The 18,149-nt window shown below is 43.9% G+C and overlaps 2 protein-coding genes across 10 annotated transcripts; both read right to left on the bottom strand.

Annotated features, from left to right (window-relative positions):
- Positions 1 to 2,042: 2,042 nt before the first annotated feature.
- Positions 2,043 to 3,733, bottom strand: LOC106578423 (ropporin-1-like protein). The gene is made up of 4 exons (XM_045702879.1): positions 3,727 to 3,733; positions 2,733 to 2,947; positions 2,490 to 2,627; positions 2,043 to 2,348 (listed from the first exon to the last, which is right to left on the bottom strand). Exons 1-4 carry the CDS (start codon positions 3,731 to 3,733, stop codon positions 2,229 to 2,231), a joined length of 480 nt encoding a protein of 159 aa, XP_045558835.1. The 3' UTR covers positions 2,043 to 2,228.
- A 1,134-nt stretch (positions 3,734 to 4,867) lies between these two features.
- LOC106578419 (nucleoporin p58/p45) lies at positions 4,868 to 17,920 on the bottom strand. 9 transcript variants are annotated; one of them, XM_014157170.2, is made up of 15 exons: positions 17,468 to 17,919; positions 14,827 to 14,984; positions 14,636 to 14,668; positions 14,177 to 14,443; positions 13,914 to 13,955; positions 13,667 to 13,826; positions 13,460 to 13,525; positions 13,157 to 13,331; positions 12,968 to 13,047; positions 11,477 to 11,595; positions 11,293 to 11,375; positions 10,972 to 11,173; positions 6,504 to 6,587; positions 5,961 to 6,059; positions 4,868 to 5,821 (listed from the first exon to the last, which is right to left on the bottom strand). In XM_014157170.2, the coding sequence occupies exons 1-15, from the start codon at positions 17,545 to 17,547 to the stop codon at positions 5,652 to 5,654; spliced, it is 1,818 nt and encodes a 605-aa protein (XP_014012645.1). In that variant the 5' UTR covers positions 17,548 to 17,919; the 3' UTR covers positions 4,868 to 5,651. The 9 variants fall into 9 exon arrangements, with proteins under 9 accessions (XP_014012645.1, XP_014012653.1, XP_014012646.1 ...); XM_014157178.2 differs by having other exon boundaries at positions 17,859 to 17,877; XM_014157171.2 differs by lacking the exon at positions 14,636 to 14,668 and having other exon boundaries at positions 17,468 to 17,920.
- Positions 17,921 to 18,149: the final 229 nt, after the last annotated feature.

Genomic DNA, 18,149 nt, shown 5'->3' with positions numbered 1-18,149 from the left:
TGCGTTTTCCTTGATGGCCAAAAAGCTCAATTTTAGTCTCATCTAACCAGAATACCTTCTTCCATATGTTTGGGGAATCTCCCACAGGCCTTTTGGCGATCGTCCAATGTGTTTATTTTTTTCTTTAACAATGGCTTTTTTCTGGCCACTCTTCCGTAAAGCCCAGCTCTTTGGAGCGTACGGCTTAAAGTGATCCTATGGACAGATACTCCAATCTCCACTGTGGAGCTTTGCAGCTCCTTCAGGGTTATCTTTGGTCTCTCTGTTGCCTCTCTGATTAATGCCCTCCTTGCCTGGTCTTCTGGTGGGCGACCCTCTCTTGGCAGGTTTGTTGTGGTGCCATATTCTTTCCATTTTTAAAAAACGGATTTAATGGTGCTCCGTGGGATGTTCAAGGTTTCTGATATTTTTTTTATAACCCAACCCTGATCTGTACTTCTCCACAACTTTGTCCCTGACCTGTTTGGAGAGCTCCTTGGTCTTCATGGTGCCACTTGTTTAGTGGTGTTGCAGACTCTGGGGCCTTTCAGGTGTATATATACTGAGATCACGTGACAGATCATGTGACACTTAAATAAAAGTCCACCTGTGTGCAATCTAATTATGCAACTTCTGAAGGTAATTGGTTGCACCAGATCTTATTTAGGGGCTTAATAGCAAAGGGGTGAATACATATGCACAGACCACTTTTCTGTTTTGAATTTGTAGTAATTTTTTGCAACAAGTAATTTTTTCATTTCACTTCACCAATTTGGACTATTTTGTGTATGTCCATTACATGGAATCCAAATAAAAATCCTATTTAAATTACAGGTTATAATGCAACAAAATAGGAAAAATGCCAAGGGGGGGGTGAATACTTTTGCAAGACACTGTACCTACCTAGGCTGCTTCATGCTAGAGAGATGATTTTACTATGCTGCAAGCAGTCAACTGGTACATGCAATGAGAGTTCTCGATACATTGTCAAACAGAGATGTCAATTCCTTGTAATATTTCCTCATCCTACATGACGACTGTATGGGAAAGAGAAAGTGAGAGATTAGTCTGTTTTGATTCCTGTGTTCCACCACTGCAGTGATGTGTTCTCTGGCTTTCACTATCACACACAGGTAATCTTCTGTGTAATACAGCATGTGCTACTGTGTACCAGTGTGTGTGTTAGCTTCGAACAGATGATCTGGGGGCTCTCTCACTCACTAGCCTTATCAGTGTCTGTTCTATTGCCGAGAGGACCACTGATACGAACACTGTATCTCCATTTCACAAGAGCTGACAATCTCTCTGTCTCAGACCCTCTCACAGAATATGCCAAGTGGAAAGAGAATGCAACAGGCACTTGACTGATGTCATGAGCATGACAAATTAACTATCGACTAACCCGTCAGGACAGGAGCGGGTGTCATTGGATCCAGTGATACTAACTTACATACAGTAGCCTTCCATGTAATATCACAGCAACTCTCAATAAGATATGGACCAAACTCAATGACCTTGAGAGCATTCTGTTTGGGATATAATTCAAGCGCTGGCTATTATTTATTATTATTGTCCAAATCTGAGCATTAATAGAGAAGAAAATCACTGATCCTGAATTCATGTTGATTTAGAGAATGCATTTGTAGAGTAAGTAGTAAACCCTTTTATCCTGCTACGCTCAGTTTCTTCCTTCTCTTCCCTATCGTCTCTCTCCCTCTCCTATTCTCTCAGTTTTTGCCGCTGTAGAAGTTAGCCACCTGAATCATGTCATTCTGTTTGGTGATGTAAACATTAATGCCTTGTTTTAGAACCATTTCATGCTGCTTACTACCATATCTATGATTCTAACCACAGTATCTCTACCATCTCATGTTGAGGGTATATTCCCAATCGTCTTAGGCAGTGTTTGATAACGTAATCATATCGTACACAATGATAGTCAATAGAATTAGGGTTAGGATATTTGAGAGGGTATTGACCGCCTTTGTAATGTAATGTCCCATCCACAGTACAGGTATGCTGTGAATACTACAGGTATGTTCTCTCCCTATAAACCAATAATATTACTGTACTAGGCCTATACGGCTAATGAACAACAGGATAGATAGAGGTAGAGACAGAGGGGGATAGATAGTGAGAGAGACTGACAGACAGCTACAGAGTGATAGAGAAAGTGTGTATAGGGTAGTGTACTCAGACAGGCTCCTGCAGGCTGCTTAGGAAGCTGTCTATCTGGTCCTGGGGATCTCTCAGCCCAGGTGGGCCAGGTAGGTGTACAGCCCTGCGAACAGATCAAAGGGCATCGTCGCCGCTCCACCCCCTTCATTCTCCGCCAGGATTTCACACGCATACCTCAAGGCATTGATGATCTGAACACACACAGAAAAGTCAGTAAACCCCGGGTCATCAAGACAGTGCAATACTGCCTCCATGTGGTACTTATAAGAACTACACCACTGTTTCACTCTGGAGACTGACTGACATATGGGAGCCAGTCAATCACCCCTTACAGAGCGAATAACTGCATCCAGTGGATGTTGGCAAATAAGTTCCCCAGGGCCAGCAGTGTCCAGCTGCTCTGAGGGCTGACACAGACCCTTCCACTTCTGCTGCAGCTCCTCCATACTGATCGTCTCCTTGGGAATAGGCTAGAAACACATGGAGAGAGGAGGGAGAACAGGGGTTCAATTAGCTTGGTTCCTCTCAATGTTTCAACTACCTTAGACAGTTATAATAGGGGCAAGCTAGAGTACCAAATAGGAGAGAGGAGGCCTGGTGTCATTCTGTGGGTTACTGAGTATCTGTTTGTTTAGGACCTTGAGCAGGCCTGGAGTTAGTCCGGTATCTGTCTTCTGTGTGGCGACAGGCCTCTCCAGCCTCTCCTTGGTTGGTAGAATGTCTCCTTTGGACAGGGCAGAGAAGTACCCAATATAACAACAACAGATACACTTTAACGAAACAATTTCACCTTAACCTGCCTATTATCCCTGCTCAGATACTGGGTAGTTACACGGCCAATGTACGACCACCTGTACCATAAAAGCCCGGGTTCTCTTGGTGGGCCTGTAGTGGGTTTTATATGTACCACAGGAGAACCAAGAAATGAAGAGCGACACCACAGCTGTCTTTTTGGCTTTTATGTTGGTCTGCAATAGTATTTTGAAAAGACAGGACAGGAACACATCAGTCTCCAATGCACCATCTGACAATTTGTTCTTTCTCTCTGTGTTTTCTCGGACTCACACAAATCACATTCATACATAAAGCCATAATGTATAGTATAAAATAATAACCAGTCCTTAATACAACGAATGTATAATCTTAATTCTTAGACAATAGAACCATACCTTCAATAGTATTGTGAAAAGACAGGACAGGAACACATCAGTCTCCAATGCACCATCTGACAAGTTGTTCTACACAGGAGCATGAAGAAAGGTAAAATACATATCCTGTCTCACATCCCCAATACATTGCTAGGTGCTTTCAGTGTTGACAGTACCAAAATACAACAACTCATGTACAAAAACACTGCAACACAAACAAGTTACAACGTGAAATCGCCACTTTCCATTCAGACCTAAGAGGGCATAAAACTACATCTCCCATAATGCAACGCCATCACAAGTCTGCAGCTCAGCTAACTGTCTGCATCACAGAAAGGCATGCTAGCTGGCAACTGCAGCACTTTGTAAACTATATTAATAACAATAAAACTCTGAAAGTTACATGTTTCAATAGTCTCACACTCCATTATAACAATATCTACAGCATTAACCTTGGGATGTTTAATTTATTTCACATTATGGCCTACAAAGGAGTAATCTGCAACACATACCTTTCAGTGTTTTCTCGGATTGAGGAGAACGGGAGCTACGGGTAGTACCAGGGTGTTAGTAGGTGACGCAAGCACCCAGATGAAATAAAATACATTTAATGAAACAAAACCCGAAGATGTTAACATCATTCAGCTTCTGTAGCTGCCCACCTAACATCAACAGGCAGCACAACAATTAAAAATAGACACCAAAAGTAAAGTTCCTGGCGATCATAGCGATCTGACTCCCCCCTTCTGTCTGAATTTGGAATATTCCTGTTCGCGGGTTTGGGCCACTGAGCCTCACACTGGTTGTTCTGTTCTGCGTTGTGTACTATTCTAATAATTTGAAGTTTGATGGAATAACCTTTTTAACTCTCCTACAGTCTAGTCACATCCAGGGAGGCTGCAGACCATCGTAGCCAGTACATCCCGGGGTTGGGTTCTGATGGCAGCTTTGGTGAACTGTTTCAGGATGTCTGGTAGTTCACTGGGGGATGTTGATTTGCTGGGAACAGTACATAGTATCTGGAGAAGGCATTGCTGGGAAATAAAGTGGGAATTCATTTTATTTTTTAATTATTTTTTTGTGGGTAATTAAATGTTATTCAAGCTGTGATATATTAGCTAGTATAAATAGTATTAACTAGGGCACGGTTTTAGCTAGCTACGTTTAGCATACATAAAACACGGATAACAAAGTAATGTAATCAGTTTAGTTACTACAAAAACTCTTACCTGAATACGGAATCGAATATCTTGCTTGGTGGCAAAAAAACCAATAGATAAATTGCTAAATTACATAAAAATTTGATTTGGTTTAGGGATGCACAACCCCATTATCTTTGCGTAGTAACCCCAAATGTTTGCCCTCGAGGTCACATAGCAACAGTAAGCTTCGGTGATTGGACCAGAAAGATGACATGTATTGCCGCAAAATATTTGTTCAACCGCCAGGTGGCATTGTAAACAGGCAAACAGCAGATTATCTTTCCAAACACTTGATACATGACCTCTGTCTGCTCATAAGAGAAACATTTCAACAAAAACAGACATAAAGGAAACCCATCATCAACATCAGGAATTTTATTATTAAACTGATGTTTGAAAATACAGGTTTACACTTATCAACTCAGATGAATAGAAGAGGATGACATCACTATTTGGTAACAGAGAGAATCAGAAGACAATAGAAAAGCAGACAGTAATATGCTCATCATCCACCTGCCCTAAAACAACACCACGGTCTATTGACACACACACTGCATAAATTCACACTTGACAGGAAATGTATGTATGTATGTATGTGTTTGTGCATGTTTGGTGTGTTCTGGTACCCTTTCAGGTTCTAATTTGGGGCTGTGTGGGACATTCAGCACAGCCAGTTCTCTCCCTTGCATGCATCCTTGCACACACAACAAACACTTACAAAGACTATAAAATAGAAACTCTACAAAAACAAAGCAATCACGATGAAACAATAATGAGGACGTTTAAAAAGAACAAAACACAGGTTATGAACCTTATCCAAATGTGCTGATCTGTTTCAACAGTTTTTTCTGCTTGACTTCTCCCTCTCCTCATTCCCTCCACCCTGATCCTGCATCACCCCCCTCCCTCAAACCCTCTGTTCCCCCGTCAGGTATAAAAATAAAGATCTGGGACAGACTGTTACACCCCGACATCCCCTGGACAGCTCTAGAAGTCGCCCTTAGGCACAGGTCTAGAATAAACGTACCCTCCCAAATCCATCTACATGGACTGTGACCCATTAAACAACCTTGGACAGTTCTGGAAGTCACAGATCTAGGATCAGCTTACCCTCCCCCAAATCCTAACCGTTCCCTTTGCCCCTCTATCTCTTGCCCCTCTTGTTTCCCACCGGGGGCTTCTTGAGCTGCAGCAGTGGACCGCCAGTGCCGAAGCCCGTGGCGGGAGGGTTGGACACGCCAAACGTCAGGCCTGCAGACGCGTTGAGGCCGGGGTTACTGAAGTTAAACCCTGAACTACTGTTGCTTCCAAAACCTGGAGAGAAGGAGATAGGAGAAACAGAAGAAAGAGGACATGAGTTATTCAAATAATGAGTATGATCACAGGGAGTGTGTGTGTCTGCTAAAACACCCTCTAGAGAGCTTGCACAAGGAGGTATGGTGTGTGTGTGTACCTGCACTCAGGCTCCCTCCCGAGGGCTTGCTGGCGGAGGAGAAACCAAATGAGGAGCCCCCCGTCGCTACCCCCCCGAAACCTGGACCCCCACCAAACACTGCAGGGGAGAGAGATTGAGGGAGCCAAGCTTTAGGGACACACACTCACTATGCTGCTACTACATGAGAGAGGGAGAGAGCTTAGCTTCATGGACACACCACACACACAACTACTGCAAGAGTGAGAGAAAGAACAGTAGCTAAGCCTCTGTAATGGCTCACTCACAAACAGGGTATAGCGGAAGTAACTGTATCCAATGACAAGATTAAAGCAGAGACGCACTACATACCACAGCTACAGGCAGACTGTTTCAGCCCTAGATAGTGAAGAGCTTAACTCACACCACATACATTCCTAACACTGCCAACAGTCTTCCACACACAAGGAGGGGGAGAAATGGGAGGTTGCGAGTGAGATCTAAAGAAAGCAACGAACAGTGAAAAAGATACATAGTAGAGATGGATGAGGAAGAGAAGACTAGATGTAAAAAGAGAGGTAGTACCTCCGAGGCCTGAGGTGCCCAAGCTAGAGCCCACTCCCAAGGCAAAGGGGTTTCCCAAGCCAGACCCCAGGGACGCCTGGCTCCCTGAGACAGAGAGAGCACACAGCTTACTCCTCTGGACTAGGGAGTGTCCGTTTGTGTGTGTGTGTGTGTTACTGAAGTTCCCCCTCTCCTCTGCAACGTTCAGTGGTGATATAGGCTGTGTGTGTGTGTGTGTGTGTTACTGAAGTTCCCCCTCTCCTCTGCAACGTTCAGTGGTGATATAGGCTGTGTGTGTGTGTGTGTGTTACTGAAGTTCCCCCTCTCCTCTGCAACGTTCAGTGGTGATATAGGCTGTGTGTGTGTGTGTGTGTGTTACTGAAGTTCCCCCTCTCCTCTGCAACGTTCAGTGGTGATATAGGCTGTGTGTGTGTGTGTGTGTGTGTTACTGAAGTTCCCTCTCCTCTGCAACGTTCAGTGGTGATATAGGCTGTGTGTGTGTGTGTGTGTTTACTGAAGTTCCCCCTCTCCTCTGCAACGTTCAGTGGTGATATAGGCTGTGTGTGTGTGTGTGTGTGTTACTGAAGTTCCCCCTCTCCTCTGCAACGTTCAGTGGTGATATAGGCTGTGTGTGTGTGTGTGTGTGTGTTACTGAAGTTCCCCCTCTCCTCTACAACGTTCAGTGGTGATATAGGCTGTGTGTGTGTGTGTGTGTGTGTTACTGAAGTTCCCTCTCCTCTGCAACGTTCAGTGGTGATATAGGCTGTGTGTGTGTGTGTGTGTGTGTTACTGAAGTTCCCCCTCTCCTCTACAACATTCAGTGGTGATATAGGCTGTGTGTGTGTGTGTGTGTGTGTTTACTGAAGTTCCCCCTCTCCTCTGCAACATTCAGTGGTGATATAGGCTGTGTGTGTGTGTGTGTGTGTGTTACTGAAGTTCCCCCTCTCCTCTACAACATTCAGTGGTGATATAGGCTGTGTGTGTGTGTGTGTTACTGAAGTTCCCCCTCTCCTCTGCAACATTCAGTGGTGATATAGGCTGTGTGTGTGTCCACAAGAGTGAATAGAGTAACATGTCAAGACCCTATGGATCAGTGGTTCAGTATTACATTCCACCAGACTACACTAGACTTCTAAGCCCAACCTCCTGTCTCACCCCAACACTAACCTTACTGCCACATCGAAGTTGTTCCCTTTAAGATAATCCCTACACATTTCTACAAATACATTAGCAACTGTGGATAGATTTCCACAGATAAAATGGTCAAATAAATGTGACTGTGGTAGAAACATGTCTGCTAGTTCCTTCACTCTGAACCTCCGTGCACCTGTATCGTTTCTCAAATTGGATTTTAGAGATGCAAACTCAGTTTGGTTTTTAGCTTCATCCAAAAAGTGTACTCATTAATTCTCTTAAATCCAATTGGGTGTTCAAAAATCAGTAATTTACCAGTCAAAAAGAAACAAAGACAAAGTGGCTCCTTTAAAAGGGATTTATTGTCAATTTAAAGCCATACCACTTACATATAAACACACAGTTAAAGGACACAACCGATTGTTCATTCCTAGCCTCTATATTGCATTTCACAAGTTTTCCAAAACTATTCAAGATTCCAAGAGTGAAGGAACTAGCATGTGCCAGAAAAAAATGCATCGCAAAATTATTATTGTTATTAATAATATGTCTAGTTTCAAAAGGCACACAATATTATATAGTATCAGATATATGCATCATCGTCAACAACAAGCATTGGTTATATTTAGATTAAACACACCATTCTAAACAAAAGCACTCTGAACCAGAGTGAAGATGAGGGGTGTGTTCAGTGATGTGACATGTTCTGTACGTTGAAGACAGAAATGTAATGAATAGAGCTGAGATGACTCCCTATTCTACAACACATTTCTATCTGAACGTTCTGTAATGTCACACCCTCCTGAACAGGGCACAGAATTGGCATCTGTGTTTTTGTCTGAAAATACACCTCCCCAGCCAATACCAGTGTTCTACAAACATCCCAGCACCTCACTGGCTCCAACTAGCTATTCCTCTGAGTCTGAACACTGTCTGAGTGGACGGACAGCCTCTCAGCCAGTCAGCCTCTCAGCCAGTCAGCCTCTCAGCCAGTCAGCCTCTCAGCCAGTCAGCCTCTCAGCCAGTCAGCCTCTCAGCCAGTCAGTCCAACCACAACTAGTAGTATTTTATTTAAGTAGGCAAGTCAGCTAAGAACAAATTCCTATTTACAATGACAGCCTACCAAAAGGCCTCCTGCAGGGACGGGGGCTGGGATTTAAAAAAACAAAAAGGACCTTCAGACCTCACAGAACCCCTTCAAAAAGCCCCAAGGCATTCATCATAGTCCTGTTAGCCAGCCCTGTCACATTAACAGGAGTTTGCTATGTAGAGCAGACCACAAGTTCCAGAACCAATCACAGAGTTCCAGAACTAATTTACGTGTTCCAGTTTCACAACTATTTAGCTACTCATTCTCGAACAATCAAAGTTCCAGAGTGGTTCTGGAATGCTAGCGTGAGATGGAGGACAGACAGGTCAGTCCAGAGCAGCAGTTGGTTAATCTCGGAGCACAAAATGGCCGACTCTGAATAGAGAAAAATACTGATTTTTGGCACTAATGATCCAACTGGCCTTCCCAAGGCAGTCGATACGAGCAGCACGTTCACTTGGTTTCTCCCCTGTAAAACTAGTGAGTGACGTAACACTGTAGCCATTCTATTAAATAGAATGGATTATGGAACTAAAGAGAACTAGGTTCCATCTATACAGACAGACTGTGCGTCATCAGCCCCTCTGCCATCTATATTCTGGAGTGAGGTAGACCTGCATGGTAGACCACCTGCCAGTGTTAAGTAGTGTGTGTAGGAAATACTGATAAATCACAATCATTATCTTAGTCAAAAGGTTATTGTAGAATGCATAGTGATGGATTGAAAGTGATATGGACTGTCAGGTAGAAGTGGTTGTCTTGTCTGTGGTTAAAATTACTGTACAATGGTCATTACCGGCTGAGGCAGTCAATGTCCTGTCTAACAATGCAGATACAGTCACACACACACAGACAGACAAGCACACACCTGGCCACTAGCAACCAGAGCCTGCTGTTATTGCTATTACAACTAAAGACTCTGCCGTTGTTACAAAAAGGAATGCATATGTTCAACAGTTAAAATCTTTCACTGAAATTAAAAACACTCTTTTGATGTAGACCTGTGCAGTAAATTATAATATCTTCTTTAAACACTAGGCTATACACTGTCAGATCGTCTTGAACTTTTAAAATGTCATCCTGAAATATAGGTGAAGCATGTCAAAGACAAAATGACAGATGCCGAGAAAAAGGGCAAATCATTACATACAACCGAGTTGGGAAGGGAGATCTGCTGGTCTAAGGCTGGTGGGTGGGTGTGTGTGTGTGTGTGTGTGTGTGTGTGTGAGAGAGAATGAGAGTGTGTGTGTGATTTAAGTGCTTATCAAGACTGCTACCACACAGTGAAAGCTACATTACTGCTTTATGAAAACACACACACAGACACAACTGTGTCCTAATCTAAACCAATTTGTTCAGGAAAATCCTAATAAAAAAAAAGGTTGAGACCCAGTTTCCGAACTAAACCGATTTGGACAGTTGCGTCCTAATCGAAGACACAGAGCACACTCACCTGGAACCACCACGTCACGCCATCCAGACTAGCTCCAGACAAACTACCTAAGATATTTTATTCAATAAAACCAAAGCAGTTAAGCTTCACAAAAAAGCACCTTCAATAAATATAGATAATCAAGAACCCATTCAATATAAATTAGGTGACTGAACCCAAAGAGAATGCAGCCTCCAAGTATTCAAAAGATTCTAGTCTAGAGTCTGTCTGGGACAGATGAGAGCTGTGAATGAATACCCAGTGATACGAGTCCTGCCTTCTTGTTTTTAGTCTCATCTCCAGTAATCTACCACTTTCTCAATCATCTTAAAAAGCCACAGATTCACTGAGAAACTGTTAAGTGCTTCTCTTATGGAGGGAGAGACAGAGAGAGACAGAGAGAGAGAGGGGGGAGATTAAGGGAAAAGCAGAGAGCCGAGTAATGGCCCGTGCTACGTTTATAAACAGGCAGTTCCAACACAGCCGCAGAAAGATTGCTTTGGGTCTAATGCCTGTGAGGAAAAGGTCTTCTCACACATATAGAGCAGAACCACTGGAGAAAGACAAACTGGACACAGTTTGGAACTTACTATGTTGCTTTTACATTCTCCTCTTTCTCCTTCCCTCCATTTCTTTCCCTCTTTCCAGAGAAAGAAAAGACAAACTAACCTAAAAGTTGGGCACTGGCTACATTTTTTTAATTCTGTCCCACTTTCCTTCTCTCCCCCTACATCTCTCTCCTCCCCCCTCTCTCTGTCAGACTGAGGGGTGGTAAGGTGAAAGGTCAAAGGTGAGGGGGTCAGGGTTCTAGAACTTGAAGGCAGAGGTCAGACCTGGGCCGGGCTGCTGCTGCTGGCTCAGCGTGGCTGCCATGGCGACCGCCGCCGCATTGGGGACGCTGCTGAAGGGGGCGGGGCCAGTGGTGATGCGTGGGGCACTCTGCCACTTCTTACTGGCCACCCGCTTGGACTCGAAGACATCCGTGGAGTCCTCCAGGAAGGCCCGGCGGTATCCCAGGTACTGCTGCTTCAGGGTCTACAGATACCCCAGAGGAAGAACCTCAATCACTTCATTCAAAATACTCAATATTTATTTCTGTAACAAGGTGATTTGTTATAGAACAGTCAGTCAACAGTGATGTCTGTAGGACTTACCTTGACGTTCTCGTGTACTGACTGGAGCTGAGCAGCCAGAGCCACAAACGTCTGGTACAACTTCTGCATGGCCAGTGACAAATCTACACACAATATCCAGTGAGAGACACAAAAACACACACATAAAGACAATGAAGAAAGTCAAGAGATTGTATGTATGTATGTATGTATGCATGCATGTTACCCTGTGGTGTGATGTGTGATCCACTGCCCTGTGTAGTGAGGTGATTCTCCAGTTCCTCTATCTGCTGTCTGTACTGCTGCAACTGGACCTCAAACTGTTCCACTAAACACCGGAAATAACTACAGACAGACAGACAGAGAGAAAGAAAGAAGACAGCCAGGATTGAATTTATTATGGCTAAAATGCAGTACATTCATCGGTGGTTCAAAATCAAAAAAGGGGTATGGTGCACACACACACACACACAAAAGTATGTGGACACCCCTTTCAATGAGTGGATTCAGCTATTTCAGCCACACCCTTTGCTGACAGGTGCATCAAGCACACAGCCATGCAATCTCCATAGACAAACATCGGCAGTGAAATGGCCTTACTGAAGAGCTCTGTGACTTAACATGGCACAGTCATTGGACGCCACCTTTCCAACAAGTCAGTTCATCAAATGTCTGGCCTGCTAGAGCTGCCCCGGTCAACTGTAAATTCTGTTATTGTGAAGTGGAAATGCCTAGGAGCAGCAACGGCTCAGCCGCGAAGTGGTAGGTCACGAGCTCACAGAACGGGACAGCCGACTGCGGAAGCGTGTAAAAACCTTCTGTCCTCTGTTGCAACCCTCACTACAGAGTTCCAAATTGCATCTGGAAGCAACTTCAGCACAACAACTGTTCGTCGGGAGCTTCATGAAATGGGTTTCCATGGCTGAGAAGCCACACACAAGTCTAAGATCACCATGCGCAATGCCAAGCATCGGCTGGAGTGGTGTAAAGCTTGTCGCTATTGGACTCTGGAGCAGAGGAAACGCGTTCTTTGGAGTGATGAATCACGCTTCACCATCTGGCAGTCCAACGGACGAATCTGGGTTTGGCGGAAGCCAGGAGAATGTTACCTGCCCCAATGCATAGTGCCAACTGTCAAGCTTGGTGGAGGAGGAATAATGGTCTGGGGCTGTTTTTCATGGTTCGGGCTAGGCCCCTTAGTTCCACTGAAGGGAAATCTTAACGCCACAGCATATAATGACATTCTAGACGATTCTGTGCTTCTAACTTTGTGGCAACAGTTTGGGGAAGGCCCTTTTCTGTTTCAGCATGACAATGCCCCTGTGCACAAAGCGAGGTCCATACAGAAATGGTTTGCCGAGATTGGTGTGGAAGAACTTGACTGGCCTGCACCGAGTCCTGACCTCAACCCCATCGAACACCTTTGGGTGAATTGGAGCTTCGACTGCGAGCCAGGCCTAATTGCCCAAAATCAGTACCCGACCTCACTAATGCTCTTGTGGCTGAATGGAAGCAAGTCCCCGCAGAAATGTTCCAACATCTAGTGGAAAGCCTTCCCAGAAGAGTGGAGGCTGTTATAGAAGCAAAGGGGGGACCAACTCCATATTAATACCCATGATTTTGGAACGAGATAGTCGACGAGCAGGTGTTCACATACTTTTGATCATGTAGTGTAAGTTCAGGGGGATATAACAATGATGGTGATAGGAATACTCACTCATAGGGAGCTGTGTTGTCGTGTTGGAGTCCAGGGGGAGTCTTCTGAGTCCGCAGAGCTATGTCTGCATTCTTCAACTCCTAGACGAGGAGGGTTAGGAGAGAGGGACTATGACGTTCAGCAACAGTAAGGGCATGTGTATTTTGAGCCTTAATTCCTCAAAAGACCATGTGACATCAGCATGTGTACCTGTGCAGTCTCCATCTTCAGTTTGTCTATAGCCAGGGCGTTTCTCTGTAGTCCCGAGGCGCTGACAGACAGCAGCTGTTTGAGACTCTTGATGTCGTCCTGAACCTTCAGCATGGCTTTAGATGACATCCTGCTGATCTCCTCGTGAACCTGCTTCTGCTCCTTCACAAACTTCCTACAGGACGGAGAACTCACACGGTCAACACAATGCATCTTCATGATCAAAGATATGCAAACACAGTACTGTTAGAGCCACATACACTAACACAGGGTGTAGTTGAAGAAAAGTACTGATTTACGTACTGGAAGTTGTCTACATCCTGACAGATGACTGGAGGCAAATTTTCATCTTTCAAAGCTTTGCTGTCTCTGAGAGTGAGAAGAAAGAAAAATAAACAGGGACAAGAGTCAGATATATTACCTATTATGATGATCATAATAAACGGTTGGTCAAGAAATGACACTGTGGACACTCATTGGTCCAGACGGTTGTCAGTCAGTGGGACTCACTGTGGGCTGGCCCCTGATGATTTGTCACTTTTCTTCTCTGAGGAGGTGCTGAAGTCAACTCCGCCCAGTCCAAGGCTGGGGGCCGCTGACACCGCCGTGGAGGTAGAGGCCAGGGAACCTAACGTCAACCCCCCTGATCCGAGAGTAGTCTGGCCCAAACCTGAAAACAGACAAACATTAACACAAATAAACACACTGACACGCACAAACACAACCATGCAAATGTTAGTCTGACACCCATACAAACCTAACGCAAACCCCAGTCCTCCAAGAGTGGACTGACTCAGACCTAAGATCAACACATAATCAAAAAGGTGTTAGTCACACACACATGCACACATGAGACAGATCATTCACTACCTCCAAATAAGGAATGTAGTGAAAAGACAGAGATAAGAGATAGAAATGGAAAAAGATAGGTGTGATGAGACCCAGAGAGAGATGTGTGTAATTAACTAACCAGTGCTATTCTGGATAACAGAGAGAGACAGAGATGTTTAGTTAACTAACCAGTAGTAGCCATGTTAGAGAACATACTGGAACCCAGCGATAGACCTGTGGATGGGGCTGTACTTGCGGCCACACCCCCTAGGTTGAGAGAGAATCCTGTGGCTCCTTGCTGTGGTGCAGTGGAGGTGAGGACGGAGCCTAGTGTCAGTCCTGCCCCTGTGGGGGCTGAGGAGGCTGCAGTGAGGGAGAAGGGTTGGGCCGAGGCAGAGGGTTTATTGAAGGTCATACTGAAGCCCGTAGTAGGGGCTGTAGAGGCTGCTGGGGCACCTGGGAGAGACAGCAGGTAGAGCAGGGTTAAAGGTAGACTCAACCATATGTCATCATCACCCACAGACATTAACAAATGAATCTGCCAAGACAGGCACTATTGTATCATCATGCGAAGGCACAGACTGGGATGAGCCGATGGTAGCAGTGAAGGTCTTGACTAATGTGTAGCTACATTGATAGTAAGCTCACCTAATGTAAGGCCTTGGGTGGGTGCAGCAGCTCCTGCACAAAAACAAGAACTCCATAACTACAATAGGTCACCTACACCTAAATGTCTGTCTGTGTATTTCTTTGTGCTCGGTGGTAGGAAACATCAAGCATGAGGCAGGTCTGAAGAGGGAAAGAGACCGACAGGCCATGTTGAGAACATGTGTACCTACCTGAGGCAGGAGTGTTAAAGGAGAACCCCCCAGTAGGTTTTTGTGAGAATAGTGACACGCCCAGGCCCAGAGAAGAGGTGGTGGTGGTGGAGGCTGGGGCTGTAGCACCCAGAGCTCCACCCAGAGTAAACCCACCTGTACCTGCTGCAGCTGGAGTACTAGAGAAAGGGGTGAGAGAAAAAAAGTGGGGGAGATAGAGGGAAGAAGTACAAAACATTACATGACTTTGCAGTATGCCTCACCATATTTACAGACGTGCAATATGCCGCTGTCACAATTACAATGTATATCCGTTGAATACGAACAGTAAGTAATGTTAGCTATGACATAGAAAAGGCCTGAGTCTAAACCCCACACTGAATACAAACAATGACACACTTCTCTCTCACACAATATATATATATACACACACACACACACACACACACACACACTAGAGGTCGACCGATTATGATTTTTCAACGCCGATATCGATACCGGTTATTGGAGGACCAAAAACAGCCGATACCGATTAATCGGCCAATTTTTTATTTATTTTTGTACTGATGACAATTACAACAATACTGAATGAACACTTATTTTAACTTAATATAATACATCAAAAAAATCTATTTAGCCTCAAATAAATAATGAAACATGTTCAATTTGGTTTAAATAATGCAAAAACAAAGTGTTGGAGAAGAAAGTAAAAGTGCCATGTAAGAAAGCTAACGTTTAAGTTCCTTGCTCAGAACATGAGAACATATGAAAGCTGGTGGTTCCTTTTAACAGGAGTCTTCAATATTTCCAGGTTAGAAGTTTTAGGTTGTAGTTATTATAGGAATTATAGGACTATTTCTCTCTATACGATTTGTATTTCATATACCTTTGACTATTGGATGTTCTTATAGGCACTTTAGTATTGCCAGTGTAACAGTATAGCTTCCGTCCCGCTCCTCACTCCTACCTGGGCTTGAACCAGGAACACATCGACAACAGCCACCCTCGAAGCAGCGTTATCCATGCAGAGCAAGGGGAACAACCACTCCCAAGTCTCAGAGCTAGTGACGTTTGAAACGCTATTAGCTAGCCATTTCACATCGGTTACACCAGCCTAATTTTGGGAGTTGACAGGCTTGAAGTCATAACAGCGCAATGCATTGCGAAGGGCTGCTGGCAAAACGCACGAAAGTGCTGTTTGAATGAATGCTTACGAGCCTGCTGGTGCCTACCATCGCTCAGTCAGACTGCTCTATCAAATCATAGACTTAATTATAACATAACACAGAGAAACACAAGCCATAGGTCATTAATATGGTCGAATCCGGAAACTATCACGTTATTCTTTCAGTGAAATACAGAACCGTTACGTATTTTATCTAACGGGTGGCATCCATAAGTCTAAATATTCCTGTTACATTGCACAACCTTCAATGTTATGTCATAATTACGTAAAATTCTGGCAAATTAGTTCGCAACGTGCCAGGTGGCCCAAACTGTTGCATTGAACGGAAGAGAAGTGACACAATTTCACATGGTTAATATTGCCTGCTAACCTGGATTTCTTTTAGCTAAATATGCAGGTTTAAAAATATATACTTTGTGTATTGATTTTAAGAAAGGCATTGATGTTTATGGTTAGGTACAGTCGTGCAACGATTGGGCTTTTTTCGCAAATGCGCTTTTGTTAAATCATCCCCCGTTTGGCGAAGTTGGCTGTCTTTGTTAGGAAGAAATAGTATTCACACAGTTCGCAACGAGCCAGGCGGCCCAAACTGCTGCATATACCCTGACTCTGTTGCAGAGGTGACACATTTTCCCTAGTTAAAAGAAATTCATGTTAGCAGGCAATATTAACTAAATATGCAGGTTTAAAAATATATACTTGTGTATTGATTTTAAGAAAGCCATTGATGTTTATGGTTAGGTACATGTTGGAGCAACGACAGTCCTTTTTCGCGAATGCGCACCGCATCGATTATATGCAACGCAGGACAGGCTAGATAAACTAGTAATATCATCAACCATGTGTAGTTAACTAGTGATTATGATTGACTGATTGTTTTTTATAAGATAAGTTTAATGCTAGCTAGCAACTTACCTTGGCTTCTTACTGCATTCGCGTAAAGCAGGCTCCTCGTGGAGTGCAATGTAAAGCAGGTGGTTAGAGCGTTGAACTACTTAACCGTAAGGTTGCAAGATTGAATCCCCAAGCTGACAAGGTAAAAATCTGTCGTTCTGCCCCTGAACAAGGCGGTTAACCCACCGTTCCTAGGCCGTCATTAACTGACTTGCCTAGTTAAAAAAATATCGGCAAATCGGTGGCCAAAAATACCGATTACCGATTGTTGTGAAAACTTGAAATCGGCCCTAATTAAATCGGCCATTCCGATTAAATCGGTCGACCTCTAATATACACACACACACACACACACACACTATATATATATATATACATATATATGAATGAGAAACAACTAGTTGACACACCCATAATATATTAGCAGTTTGACACACATCAAAGCGCTGTTTGCATGATTACTTCTACATCGATATTTAGGAAGCTAGTTAGTTAGTTGGCTACAATACATTCTGGGTAAACCGCGCTGTATCTACATATCCGCGACATAAAGCTAACTTACGTCAGCCATACAATTCTTACCTGGCAGCGGCTCCAAACGAAAACCCTCCGCCAGCATTGGTGGAACCAATAGCCCCGGATCCGAAATTAAAGCCTGACATCTTTAAGCAACAACAACCAAGTTTCTAGTTAGTCAAACTTTATCTAACTGACTGTTCGATAGCTGTTAGCTACCTTTGAAATGTACGAACGCCCGCGTGCAGGCCAGTGTGACTGTGACACTGTTGCTACGAAGTCATGGTAACGTAAAAAAAAACAAAACATACTATTCGGCGATTTAAACTCACACGCTTAGTAACGTATACACCTTTACAGCGATCTGTAAACGTAATTAATCCGTTATGCATATAGTTAAACAGCACTAAAATGCTAACTTCTTTCTCAAAACAGTTTTTCTGAATCCGCGCTTTACCCTCAATGTATTTTCCGGTTATTGTGGCCTGCTGGGATACTGGAGGACTTGGCAGATTGGACGGTCATATGGGGACATCTAGCGGTTGAGAACGGGTTTTAAAAACATGCATGTGTCACGATGGAAAGAAAGATTACAGAATATGTGGAAATAGTAATAGGTGGTGGAGTAATGCCTTACAAGAATATCCTCTACTCAGACTACTCTGAATTCAATGTCTGATGTATGGGTTGAAACATTTCCCATAACGCCTGGAATCTGTACTACGTTTTTTTTCATTTATTATACAAA

Source organism: Salmo salar, chromosome ssa19, assembly GCF_905237065.1.
Source record: "Salmo salar chromosome ssa19, Ssal_v3.1, whole genome shotgun sequence".
NCBI lineage: Eukaryota > Metazoa > Chordata > Actinopteri > Salmoniformes > Salmonidae > Salmo > Salmo salar.
Note: the sequence above shows the minus strand (reverse complement) of the source record. Positions and strands in the feature narration are given on the sequence as shown.

Bases quoted from the DNA above. Each gene is read 5' to 3' on its own strand.
- LOC106578419 (XM_014157170.2), bottom strand. From the start codon at position 17,547: ATGTCAGGCTTTAATTTCGGATCCGGGGCTATTGGTTCCACCAATGCT. The intron at 14,985-17,467 runs GTAAGAATTGTA...CCCTTTCTCTAG, and splicing joins TCGTTTGGAGCCGCTGCCAG to TACTCCAGCTGCAGCAGGTA. The intron at 11,376-11,476 runs GTAACATGCATG...TATTGTGTGTAG, and splicing joins ATCACACATCACACCACAGG to ATTTGTCACTGGCCATGCAG.
- LOC106578423 (XM_045702879.1), bottom strand. The intron at 2,628-2,732 runs GTACTCTAGCTT...ATGTGTTTCTAG, and splicing joins GGCCTCCTCTCTCCTATTTG to CCTATTCCCAAGGAGACGAT. The intron at 2,349-2,489 runs GTAAGGGGTGAT...GTGTGTGTTCAG, and splicing joins TGGATGCAGTTATTCGCTCT to ATCATCAATGCCTTGAGGTA.